This window comes from Pelodiscus sinensis, unplaced genomic scaffold (assembly GCF_049634645.1).
Source record: "Pelodiscus sinensis isolate JC-2024 unplaced genomic scaffold, ASM4963464v1 ctg67, whole genome shotgun sequence".
NCBI classification, from domain to species: domain Eukaryota; kingdom Metazoa; phylum Chordata; order Testudines; family Trionychidae; genus Pelodiscus; species Pelodiscus sinensis.
This window is the reverse complement of record NW_027465935.1, coordinates 537,714-550,420: the sequence shown is the minus strand read 5'-3', so window position 1 is coordinate 550,420 and position 12,707 is coordinate 537,714. Positions and strand designations below refer to the sequence as shown.

Here is a 12,707-nt window from a genome sequence, read left to right as displayed (position 1 = left end):
TTTTTAAAAGCCACACTATAAATACAGATCAAATATTGTATACACATGTAGTGACCGGAGATGGGTAGGGTCAACTCCTCCGTGCTCCCCGCACATAGATTGTGTTTTCGCGGGGAGGGGGGAGACTAGAAATGACACAACCGAAAATTCAGCTGCCCTGCTCCATGGCCAAGGCGATTAACCAAGAGGTCCCAGTTCAGGACTGCAGACCAACAGGACCAAGAATGGAACTGGGTCTCTACCCCAAGGAGCGTCCAGGCAGGCGTGAGGGCGCACAGATGGGCCCCCAAAGAGACCCACCCTGCTGCTCCTATAAGGGATGTTCCTCCTTGCAGAGGGACGGGGGCTCTGGGCTCGGAGGCTGGGGCAGCCCGGGTCTGAAATAGGGGGAGATTTTACGCTTCCCTGCCTCGTCCAAGCTTAGCTGCGGCCCCAGGCGTGTGCGCTTTGGGCACGCGGTGCGCACGGAATTGCGCCCCCCGCGCAGGGATCGCGCCCTCGCGCGCCCCTTCTTCGGGCAGGGGGAGCAAAGGGGCGCGGGGGGAGGGGAGTCCCCGCCCGGACCCGCCCCCCCGGCCCGCCCCGCGCAGCGCCCGGCTGCGGCTCCGCAGCGCGAAGATGGCGACGCGGGTGTGCGGGAACCCGGCGCTGCGGCGCCTGCTGCGGGGACCCTGCGTGGCCCGGAGCGGAGCCCGGTGAGACCCGCGGCCCCGGGGCTAGCACCCCCTTCCCCCCCCGGCCACGGTGCCGTGCGCCCCCCGCGGGTCCTCCCCGGCGCCCCCGCAGCCCGGTCCCTTGTCCCCCAGTATCCCGTCCCCAGTGTACATCCCCGTCCCATCCCCGCACGTGGCCCTCCCCGGCGCCCCCGTACCCCCAACTTGTCCATCCCTGGCATCCCCATACCCATGTCCCCTGCCCCCCAAGTATGTCCATCCCTGGCACCCGTGTACCGAGAGCCCCAGCCCCCTGTCTTCCAACGTGGCCAGCCCCAGCGCCCCCTACCTCACAGCCCCAGTCTCCTGCCCCCCAGCGTCTCCATCTTCTAGTCCCTTGTACTCCTATTCCCTGGGGCCCATCACCTCACCTGCCTAGCCCCTGGGCTCCCCTTAGGTTTGGCCTCTGCCCCACGGAGCGTCCACCCGCCCCACGTACCGCCATCGCCTGGGGCGCCCCGTAGGGCCCCCTGCAGCTCCCTGTCCTCACCCTCCCCACGGCTCCCGCCTGCCACCCCTCTCCCCTCATCAGCACCACTGGGCCCTTCTCCCCTCACTCTGCCCCCTGTGGTCCCTGTCCCTCCCCATCCCCGCCCCGCACCCTGTGGTCTCTCCCCTCCACCGCTGTGACCTTTGGTTCCCCCCATTCTGTGGTCTCTCCCTTCCATCCTGTGACCTTTGGTTCCCCCCATTCTGTGGTCTCTCCCCTCCACCGCTGTGACCTTTGGTTCCCCCCATTCTGTGGTCTCTCCCTTCCATCCTGTGACCTTTGGTTCCCCCCATTCTGTGGTCTCTCCCTTCCATCCTGTGACCTTTGGTTCCCCCCATTCTGTGGTCTCTCCCCTCCACCGCTGTGACCTTTGGTTCCCCCCATTCTGTGGTCTCTCCCCTCCATCCCTATGACCTTTGGTTCCCCCCATTCTGTGGTCTCTCCCTTCCATCACTGTGACCTTTGGTTCCCCCCCCAACCGATGGTCTCTCCCCTCCATCCCTATGACCTTTGGTTCCCCCCCCCAACCGATGGACTCTCCCCTCCATCCCATGACTTTTGGTCCCCCCCCCATTCTGTGGTCTCTCCCCTCCACGGCTGTGATCTTTGGTCACCTCCCCCCATCATGACTCACACCATCTCCCCCCCCCCCCGCACCCTGTGGGCTCTCTCGGTTGCCCTGGATAAGTGGGGTGGGCGTGTGGAAGAGCGATGGAGGGGGCCAAAGCCCAACGGGGGGGGGGGGGTGACATGTTCAGGCGGCATGTGGCAGGAGGAAGGGTTGTTTACCTTTCTCTCCCTGGTTAATGGCTTACTAGAGACTTCCAAGCTGGGCAAAGGTCTTGCGAGGCTCAGACGGTGGATGTGGCATCTCTGCTGACCTCCCTGGGAGGCACAGAGGGGGCAGGAGGGATCTGTGTCTGCCTCAGTTCCCCTCCCTCCCCCCTCCCCTCCCCCGCCTTCTCTGGGGAGTTTCTGGCCCTTCGGACTTTCCAAAGATGTCCGGAGGCAGCACCGTCTTCCTGAGCCTGCAGCCTGGCTCAGAGGCAGAGGGCAAGCCATGAACACTGAAACTGACCAGTGCTGAAACTGACCATCAAACTGACCAGTGCTGAAACTGACTAGTGCTGAAACTGACCATCAAACTGACCAGTGCTGAAACTGACCAGTGCTGAAACTGACCAGTGCTGATTAGTGTTGACAAGTACTGAAACTGACCAGGCTGACCAGTGCTGACACTGACCAGTGCTGAAACTGACCAGTGCTGACCAGTGCTGACCAGGGGTGACCAGTGCTGAAACTGACCAGTGCTGAAACTGACCATCAAACTGACCAGTGCTGACCAGGGGTGACCAGTGCTGAAACTGACCAGGCTGACCAGTGCTGAAACTGACTAGTGCTAAAACTGACCATCAAACTGATCAGTGCTGACTAGTGCTGAAACTGACCAGTGCTGAAACTGACTAGTACTAAAACTTGACCATCAAACTGACCGGTGCTGACTAGTGCTGAAACTGACCAGTGCTGAAACTGACCAGGGGTGACCAGTGCTGAAACTGACCAGTGCTGACCAGTGCTGAAACTGACCAGTGCTGACAGTGACCATCAAACTGACCAGTGCTGAAACTCACCATGAAACTGACCACTGCTGCCTCTGATACAGGGAGCTCCCCAGGAATGGGGCTGGGGGCACTGGCTGCTAGCCCCGCCCCCACACTGTCGAATAGTCGTGTAACTGCTAAAATGTGAGGCTCTAGTGGCTGGGAGGTCGGAGATAGGCCGCCACTCGTATTTGTTTCCTGGGTTTGATGTGACAGGTTTTTTGAGCCCGTGACAATCAATCTCTGTCTCGTTTTGATTGAGCCAAAGTGCTCGTTCTCCTCTCTGTGGCCCCAGGGAAACTGGCGAAGGCCACGAACCTCCGTGGTGTCACCGGGTGGGTTTGACAAAAGCCTCGAATCCCCCCTCTACCGTCTCCGCTCCTCCCTACACCTCGGCTGCCTTTGCTGGGGCTGACCTCTGTGCCTTCTTCCAGGGGATACGCCAAGGACCACGAGGGCAGCTGGTTCCGCTCGCTCTTCGTCCACAAAGTGGATCCCCGCAAGGATGCCCACTCCACGCTCTTGTCGAAGAAAGAGACCAGCAACCTCTACAAGATCCAGTGTGAGCTGCCCCTGCCCGGGGCTGCCCGTCCCCTTCCAGGCCACACGCCGCGTCGGCCAGGGGGTCTGGTCAGGGAGAGCCCTTTGGTTTATGAGCTTCCTACCAGCCGGGGGTGGGTGTTGAGCTCTGTCCCCACCTGTTCCCCACACTCACTTCACAGGGCACCTCGCAGATGTTTGCTTTGTGGGGGTGTAGAGGGCTCATCTAGGGGGTCAGGAGGGACAATATCTGACTGGCCAATCACCCGGCTGGCCAGGGAAGTGCCTGCCAAGAGGGTAATAAACAGCCTCTCATCTTTTCCATCTGTGGGTGGATTTTTTCCACCCGTGTGAGGAATAAATTTTGTGCTGTGCACTGAGGCCGGGGCGAATGTGCACCACCTGGAGACACACAAACCTTTGGGCGCTCTGCGATTCCACTGGGCAGCGCAGGAATGTGTCCTGTCTGCTGACCTGTCTCTTCGGTCTGTTTCCCTGCTGTAGTTCACAACGTGAAGCCGGAATGCCTGGATGCTTACAACAGCCTGACGTGAGTTCTCCTGCGGTGGGCGGAGCCTATGGCATGGTGGGCGGAGCCTATGGCATGGTGGGCGGAGCCTGTAGTGCACTAGCCTCTAGCGCAGTGTTTCCTCAACTTGTTAAGACCGAGGAACACCAAAGAATAATTTTTGTTTTGGGGAACACCGAGGATTTTTTTGTTGAGCGGGGGGGGGAAAAAAAAAGCCCCCAGGGAAAAATTGTTGAGCCCCCCCCCCAAAAAAAAGGAGGCTTGCCCCTTTAAGGGCGGCCATTTTGAATTCTGTTCTTTCCGCGGAACACACTTTTAAGAAACGCTGCTGTAGCGGGTTGATGATGAAGCTGTTCCTGTAGGGGCAGGAAGAAGAAGAGCCTTCTGGGTAAGGCACAGGACGGGGAGTCAGGATTCCTAGGTTCTGTGTCACTTTAGGCATATCACGTCGCCTTTCGGTGCCTCAGTTTCCCTCTCAACTAGAGGAGGAAATTCAGGCTCAGGAAAACTCTGCCTTTGGGGGCCAGCTGGGGCAGCCGCCCCATTGGCTGAGCAGCCCTCTGCCCCTTCCGCATCCCCTGCAGTGAGGAGGTGCTGCCCAAGCTGCACTCGGACCCCGATTACCCTTGCGACTTGGTGGGGAACTGGAACACATGGTACGGCGAGCAAGACCAGGCAGGTGAGCGGGCGGCCGCGGGCCGGGCCCCTGGGCCCTCGGGTGGGGTCTGCCTTGCCACGACCCCCAGGCCAGGCCTTGCTCTCTCGTTGCAGTGCACCTGTGGCGGTTCTCTGGCGGGTACCCGGCCCTCATGGACTGCATGAACAAACTGAAGCGGAACCAGGTACCCGGCGGCTCTCGGTAGCCCCTCCGGATCCCTCTGCTGCGGCATCTGCCCTCGCCCCTCCAGCGTGTCCTCTGACCTGAATGCTTAGGAAGACATTCAAACGCCAGCAGCCCGGGTGTCTCCGGGTGGTGCACATTGGCTCCTGCCTCGGTGCACGGCATAAAATTATTCCGCACGTGGATGGGAACCGTTAGCGGGAACCACGGGTCCTGGCCCAAGTTTGCCAGCTGGGGAGGGGCACCAGGGCATGTCTCCGGCTGGCAGCCCCCTGCCTCTCCTTCCCCTGGGATTTCCGCGCCCGGTTCCCGGTGACGGCTGCTCTTTGCAGGAGTACCTGGCGTTCCGCCAAGAGAGGAGTAAAATGCTGCTGTCCCGCCGCAACCAGCTGCTCCTGGAGTTCAGCTTCTGGAACGAGCCTTTGCCCCGGGCCGGACCCAACGTCTACGAGCTGAGGACGTACAAGCTAAAGGTGAGTCGCTCCCTCGGGAGCCGGGGGGCGGGGGGAGGATCGGGGGACAGGGGCAAGTCTCAGGCCCGGCTGGCTCCTGCAAGTCGACCCCGGAGGGCTCCGAACTGCGCCCGGGGGGATCTTGTCGCTAGTCGCTGGGAAGAAAAGCGCCCGCGCCGAAGCCGGGGCGACCCGCCGGGGGCTGGCAGCTCTCCTGGCAACAGGCCGCCGGGTCGTCCCTCCCCGCACGGCGACGCCTCGTCGCAGGAGTGAGACGCACGCCCCCGGTCAGTTACACACACGCGCACACACGCCCCCTCACACACACGTCCATTCCCCGGTCAGTTACACACACGCGCACACACGCCCCCTCACACACACGTCCATTCCCCGGTCAGTTACACACACACGCCCACACGCCCCCTCACACACACGTCCATTCCCCGGTCAGTTACACACACGCGCACACACGCCCCCTCACACACACATCCATTCCCCGGTTAGTTACACACACACACACGCACACACACCCCCTCACACACACGCTTCCATTCCCCGGTCAGTTACACACACACGCACACACGCCCCCTCACACACACATCCATTCCCCGGTCAGTTACACACACACGCACACACGCCCCCTCACACAAACGTCCATTCCCCGGTCAGTTACACACACACGCACACACGCCCCCTCACACACACGTCCATTCCCCGGTCAGTTACACACACACGCCCACACGCCCCCTCACACACACGTCCATTCCCCGGTCAGTTACACACACACGCACACACGCCCCCTCACACACACATCCATTCCCCGGTTAGTTACACACACACACACGCACACACACACCCTCACACACACGCTTCCATTCCCCGGTCAGTTACACACACACGCACACACGCCCCCTCACACACACGCTTCCATTCCCCGGTCAGTTACACACACACACGCACACACACCCCCTCACACACACGTCCATTCCCCGGTCAGTTGCACACACACGCCCACACGCCCCCTCACACACACGTCCATTCCCCGGTCAGTTACACACACACGCACACACGCCCCCTCGCACACACGTCCATTCCCCGGTCAGTTACACACACACACGCACACACACACACCCCACTTCCATTCCCTGGTCAGTTACACACACACACACACACACCACTTCCATTCCTTAGTCAGTTACACACACACACATACACCACTTCCATTCCCCGGTCAGTTACACACACACACACACACACACACACACACACACACACACACACACTCTCCCATTCCCTGGTCAGTTACACACACACACCCCACTTCCATGCCCAGTCAGTTACACACACACACACACACACACACACCACTTCCATTCCCCAGTCAGTTACACACACACACACACACACACACACACACACCACTTCCATTCCCCAGTCAGTTACACACACACACACACACCCACACACCCACACACACACACACACACACACCACTTCCATTCCCCAGTCAGTTACACACACACACACACACACCACTTCCATTCCCCAGTCAGTTACACACACACACACACACACCACTTCCATTCCCAAGTCAGTTACACACACACCCCCCACTTCCATTCCCCAGTCAGTTACACACACACACACACACACCCCACTTCCATTCCCAAGTCAGTTACACACACATGCACACACACACACACTCCCATTCCCTGGTCAGTTACACACACACACGCACACACACACACCCCACTTCCATTCCCTGGTCAGTTACACACACACACGCACACACACACACACACACTCCCATTCCCTGGTCAGTTACACACACACACGCACACACACACACACACTCCCATTCCCTGGTCAGTTACACACACACACACGCACACACACACACACACTCCCATTCCCTGGTCAGTTACACACACACACGCACACACACACACACACTCCCATTCCCTGGTCAGTTACACACACACGCACACACTCCCATTCCCTGGTCAGTTACACACACACGCACCCATTCCCTGGTCAGTTACACACACACGCACACACACACCCATTCCCTGGTCAGTGGGCTCTGCCACTCGCTGTCCTTCTGCCCTCACCCTGCCGCTGCGGCTCTGCTCCACGCCAGCCAGGGCCCCGCTCACGTGGCGTCCGTGTCTCCCGCCCCTGGTGGCCGCGTGCCCCACTCGGGGGCGCTTGGGTCCCGTCCGGTTCCCTTGTGGCAGCGCCCCGCCCCCTGGCCACACCCACTTTAATTCCGTCTCTTTGTTTCCAGCCGGGGACGATGATCGAGTGGGGGAACAACTGGTAAGCACCCTGCCTTCCGGCCGCCTCGTATTCCTGTCCGGCCGAAGGAGCCGATTTTATCCAGGGCCGTGCCGAGTGCAAACCACGCCCGGATCTCCCCGGGTCGTAACGTCCCCGTGATCGCTCCAAAGAGCAAGATCTCCGGGTCGTTCGCTGGAAACGCCGGCTCCGCGTGCAGCGGCCGGCGACAAAGCCGACCGGATGAGAGGAACCGTTCCAAAACGGGAAGAGAATAAGACCGAGACTGTCGTACCACCGCCGTGTAAATCCAGGAGACGCCCCCAGCGTGAATCCGGCGCCCAGACGTGGCCGCCTCATCCCGCCCAAGATCTCTCGGCGCTGGAACAGGTCCAGAAAAGGGGCAACCGAAATGATGCCGGGTTTGGAACGGGGGCTCGTAGGAAGAGCGATGAAAAAGACGGGGAGGTTTCCGCTTGGAAAAGAGGAGACTGAGGGGGGATAGGAGAGAGGGCTGTAAGATCGTGCCGGGTGGGGGAAAAGTTGTCGGCGTCTTCCCGCAATCTAAGGACGCACAATGAAATGAACAGGCAGCAGGTTTCAAGCACAAGGGTGTTTTTCTTCAACCTGTGGAACTCCTCGCCGCAGGACGTGGCGCAGGGCCAGGACTTGCACAGAGTCCCAAGAAGAGCGAAATAGACGGACGAGGGCGGTTTTCCTCACGCTGCGTGGAGTGCCGTCCACCTGTGGAACTCCTCGCCACAGGACGTGGCGCAGGGCCAGGACTTGCACAGAGTCCCAAGAAGAGCGAAATAGACGGACGAGGGCGGTTTTCCTCACGCTGCGTGGAGTGCCGTCCACCTGTGGAACTCCTCGCCACATGACGTGGCGCAGGCCAGGACTTGCACAGAGTCCCAAAAAGAGCTGAATAGATGGACGAGGGCGGTTTTCCTCACACTGCGTTGAGTGCCGTCCACCTGTGGAACTCCTCGCCACAGGACGTGGCGCAGGCCAGGACTTGCACAGAGTCCCAAAAAGAGCGGAATAGACGGACGAGGGCGGTTTTCCTCACGCTGCGTTGAGTGCCGTCCACCTGTGGAACTCCTCGCCACAGGACGTGGCGCAGGGCCAGGACTTGCACAGAGTCCCAAAAAGAGCGGAATAGACGGACGAGGGCGGTTTTCCTCACGCTGCGAGGAGTGCCGTCCACCTGTGGAACTCCTCGCCACAGGACGCGGCGCAGGCCAGGACTTGCACAGAGTCCCAAAAAGAGCGGAATAGATTGACGAGGTCCATCAATGGCCATTAGCCAGGAGTGGGAGGAATGGTGTCTCTCGCCTCAGTTTCTCTGATAGAGGAAGGATTATGTGAGGATTCCCTGTTGTGATGCGGCTGGTATCGGCCACTGTCGGAAGACAGGACCCCTCTGGGCGGGATGGACGGTTGGTCTGGCCCAGCCTGGCCGTTCGTACGTTCTAATATATTCAAAAGGAAAAAAAAAATTCCCCTCGTGTGTTCAGCCCAGCCTTCGGGAAAGCCCAGAGGAAAATCTCTTCCCGGAAATACGTCCCGGCCTCGTGAATATAACGACACGTATTGCGGGTACCGTACAAGAACGAGGAGTCACCCAGTGAAATGAAGAGGCAGCGGGGTTTCAAACAAACCCAAGGACGGTTTTCGGCACGCGGCGCCCTGTTAACCTGTGGAACTCCTCGCCAGAGGATGTGGCGTTGGCCGCTGTCGGCAGACAGGACCCTGGGCTGGCTGGACGGTTGTTCCTAACGGTGCCAGCTGATCACGTCTCTCCACTGTGTCTGCCAGGGCTCGGGCGATCAAGCACCGGCAGGAAAACGAGGAGGCCGTGGGCGGGTTCTTCTCCCAGATCGGGGAGCTGTACGTGGTGCACCACCTCTGGGGTAGGTAGCTTTGGAGTCGTGAGTCCTCGTTTTCTCGGCCCCCCCCCCCCCTTTGAGCACACTTTGCCCCCCCCAGGCTGTTCCAAAAGGCAGATTTTAATTGCCGGCCTGTGCGCTAGGGGGGGAAAAAAAATTCCATCCTCAGTTTTCCTCCTCGGTCTCACTGTGTGTGGTTTTTAACAATGTCCGCGTCCTTGGGGCCGTTCATCTGGAAGGGAAACTGAGGCACGGCATGTGGCCCCCCCCGGAGTAGGAATGCGCCCCCCCCCGCCCGCCTCCACCCCCCCCAGCTGTTTCTCCTTCCAGCCTACAGGGACTTGCACTCCCGCGAGGAGACGAGGAACGCGGCTTGGAGGAAGCGGGGCTGGGACGAGAACGTGTACTACACCGGTGAGTGCCGGTCGAGGCGCGATCCGCGCTCAAACCCGCATGCGCCAGGGCTGACGGGCCGCTTCGGTCAGGCAGGAAATCCTCCGCGCGTGTTTCTCGGGGTGGTGCCCATCGGCTCCTGCCTCGGCGCGCGGGACAAAATTTATTCCGCACCGGGGGCGGGAAAACCGGAGTGGGGACGCTGGCGATGGGACCGTCCCTGGGATCCCGGCGCGGTGACCTTTGTTCCTTTCGATTGCAGTCCCCCTGGTCCGCAACATGGAGTCTCGGATCATGATCCCCCTGAAGATCTCCCCCCTCCAGTGACCCCCGGCGGGGGGCCAGGCTCTGCGGGGAGCATGGGGGGCTGCTGCCGTGGGGTGGCCGCTGGGGGCTGACACACGGGACCAGCGCACCCCTGCCCCGACGCCTGCACCCCCGTCCCCTGCCCTGACGTCTGCACCCCCACGGCTGCCCCGACGCCTGCACCCCCGTCCCCTGCCCTGATGTCTGCACCCCCACATCTGCTCCGACTCCTGCACTCCCGTACCCTGCCCCAATGCCTGCACCCCCACATCTGCCCTGACGCCTGCACCCCCGTCCCCTGCCCTGATGTCTGCACCCCCACATCTGCTCCGACTCCTGCACTCCCGTACCCTGCCCCAATGCCTGCACCCCCACATCTGCCCTGACGCCTGCACCCCCGTCCCCTGCCCTGATGTCTGCACCCCCACATCTGCTCCGACTCCTGCACTCCCGTTCCCTGCCCCAATGCCTGCAGCCCCACATCTGACCCGACTCCTGCACTCCCATCTCCTGCCCCGATGCCTGCACCCCCACATCTGCTCCGACTCCTGCACCCCCGTTCCCTGCCCCAATGCCTGCACCCCCACATCTGCTCCGACTCCTGCACCCCCGTTCCCTGCCCCAATGCCTGCACCCCCACATCTGACCCGACTCCTGCACTCCCATCCCCTGCCCCGATGCCTGCACCCCCACATCTGACCCGACTCCTGCACTCCCGTTCCCTGCCCCAATGCCTGCACCCCCACATCTGCCCCAACTCCTGCAACCCCACTTTCACTGTCTGGACACCTGCACCCCCCACGCACCCTGCCCTGAGTCCCCTGCACCCCCACATCCTCTGCTCTGAGACCCCCGCACTCCATCCCACATTGACATTTCTTACAGGTACCGCCCTGACCCCCCGCCTATGGCAGTACCTGTAAGAAGCGGCTGTTACTTTCACCCCCGGCCAGGGCCCTCTTTTGTAGGGAGGAGTCTGCCGGAAAGAGGCGGGAGGCCCCAATGTCTTTCCCCTTCACCCTCCCAGCGCCAATTCCCCGGCCGGGCCGGTGCCACGGTCTGGATCTAGCTGCTGCCGCCTGCTATGGGGCTGGGAAGGCCCCATGGCTGAGAGAGGCGGGGGGTGGAGGGCCGGAGACAGAAGAGGGATTGAGTCCTAGGCTCGAAGCTGGCCGCCTTCACCCGGGAGCCACGGTAGCTCTGCACACACGAGACGCCACCTCCCCGGACGGCAGGGGAGCGGTGGAAGCCGGTCTGTGGCTAGAGACTCCTCAGCCGCGGCCGCCGGGTAGCCAGGACTTCCGCGGCCCGGTGCCAATCGGATCCGAGAGAGTGCCGGTTTTCCTGCGCCTTTCCGACAGGCGGCAGTTCCTCGTCGGCGCTGTTGATCCGACTGACGCTTCACGGCGACGCAGCAACCCCCGCCAAGGGCCTGTTTCGGGTGCGACGCGTTTTCCTTCCCGGGAACTTGTAACCGTCCAATCGCAAAGTAAAGATTCGGCTGCCGGCCTCGTGCGCTCTCGTTGTGCGTCTCGGGGCGTGGGGCGGGAGCTCTGTGGACAGACAGTCCGGGAATCAGGCTGTGAAGGCCAAACTTTTCCCCTCCGCGGGGGCTCGCTGAGTTGTGATCGTAAAGCCGCCGGCGTGGCTCACACGCTTCTTCCTCGCTCAGGACGGCCCCGCCCACACCCTCTGTCCGCCGCTCCCACAATCGAAAAACGAGAGGTCACCAATGCAATGAATACGCAGCTGGTGGCAAACAAACCAAAGGAATGAGGAGTCCTGTGGCACCTTGTAGACCAACAGATTTATCGGAGCATAATCTTTCGTGGGCAAAAACCCACTTCGTCAGACGCACGGAGTGCAAATTCCAAAGGGAGGTTTATATATATATATATATATAAATACACACACAAACACACAAACAAACACACACACACACCCCTTACACCTGCCTCTGGACCACGATTCTGACGAAGTGGCTCTTAGATTTATCGGCGCATAATATTTGTGGGCAAAAACCCACTTCGTCAGATGCACGGAGTGCAAATTCCAAAGGGAGGTTTATATATATATATATAAATACACACACAAACACACAAACACACACCCCTTACATTCGTCAGACGCACGGAGTGCAAATTCGAAAAGGAGGTTTATATATATATATATATAAATACACACACAAACACACAAACACACACCCCTTACATTCGTCAGATGCACGGAGTGCAAATTCCAAAGGGAGGTTTATATATATATATATAAATACACACACAAACACACAAACACACACCCCTTACATTCGTCAGATGCACGGAGTGCAAATTCCAAAGGGAGGTTTATATATATATATAAATACACACACAAACACACAAACACAAACACACACACACACACACACACCCCTTACACCTGCCTCTGGAGCATGATTCTGACGAAGTGGCTCTTCGATTTATCGGCGCATAATATTTGTGGGCAAAACCCACCTCGTCAGACGCACGGTCCAGAGGCAGGTATAAGGGGTGTGACGCGGGACACCGTTCCTGCGCATCCCGACTGACAGCCATTGCTGGACCTCACCTCTCGGTTCAAGGCCTGGCCGTCGCCGCGCCCTGTGGCGAGGAGTTCCGCAGGTGGTGCGCTGAGCGAAGGGAAACGGCCTTTGGATTC

At 60.1% G+C, this 12,707-nt stretch overlaps 1 protein-coding gene across 1 annotated transcript; it reads left to right on the top strand.

Annotated features, from left to right (window-relative positions):
* Positions 1–559: 559 nt before the first annotated feature.
* NIPSNAP1 (nipsnap homolog 1) lies at positions 560–11,543 on the top strand. The gene is made up of 10 exons (XM_075916984.1): positions 560–695; positions 3,239–3,366; positions 3,849–3,894; positions 4,458–4,552; positions 4,645–4,715; positions 5,047–5,187; positions 7,454–7,485; positions 9,265–9,359; positions 9,666–9,749; positions 9,991–11,543. The coding sequence occupies exons 1-10, from the start codon at positions 619–621 to the stop codon at positions 10,053–10,055; spliced, it is 834 nt and encodes a 277-aa protein (XP_075773099.1). The 5' UTR covers positions 560–618; the 3' UTR covers positions 10,056–11,543.
* Positions 11,544–12,707: the final 1,164 nt, after the last annotated feature.

What these genes read in the sequence shown, in the direction of transcription:
- NIPSNAP1 (XM_075916984.1), top strand. Translation starts at nt 619, where the DNA reads ATGGCGACGCGGGTGTGCGGGAACCCGGCGCTGCGGCGCCTGCTGCGG. An exon ending in CAACCTCTACAAGATCCAGT is followed by an intron (nt 3,367 to 3,848) that starts GTGAGCTGCCCC and finishes TCCCTGCTGTAG; the next exon opens with TTCACAACGTGAAGCCGGAA. An exon ending in CGGCGAGCAAGACCAGGCAG is followed by an intron (nt 4,553 to 4,644) that starts GTGAGCGGGCGG and finishes CTCTCGTTGCAG; the next exon opens with TGCACCTGTGGCGGTTCTCT.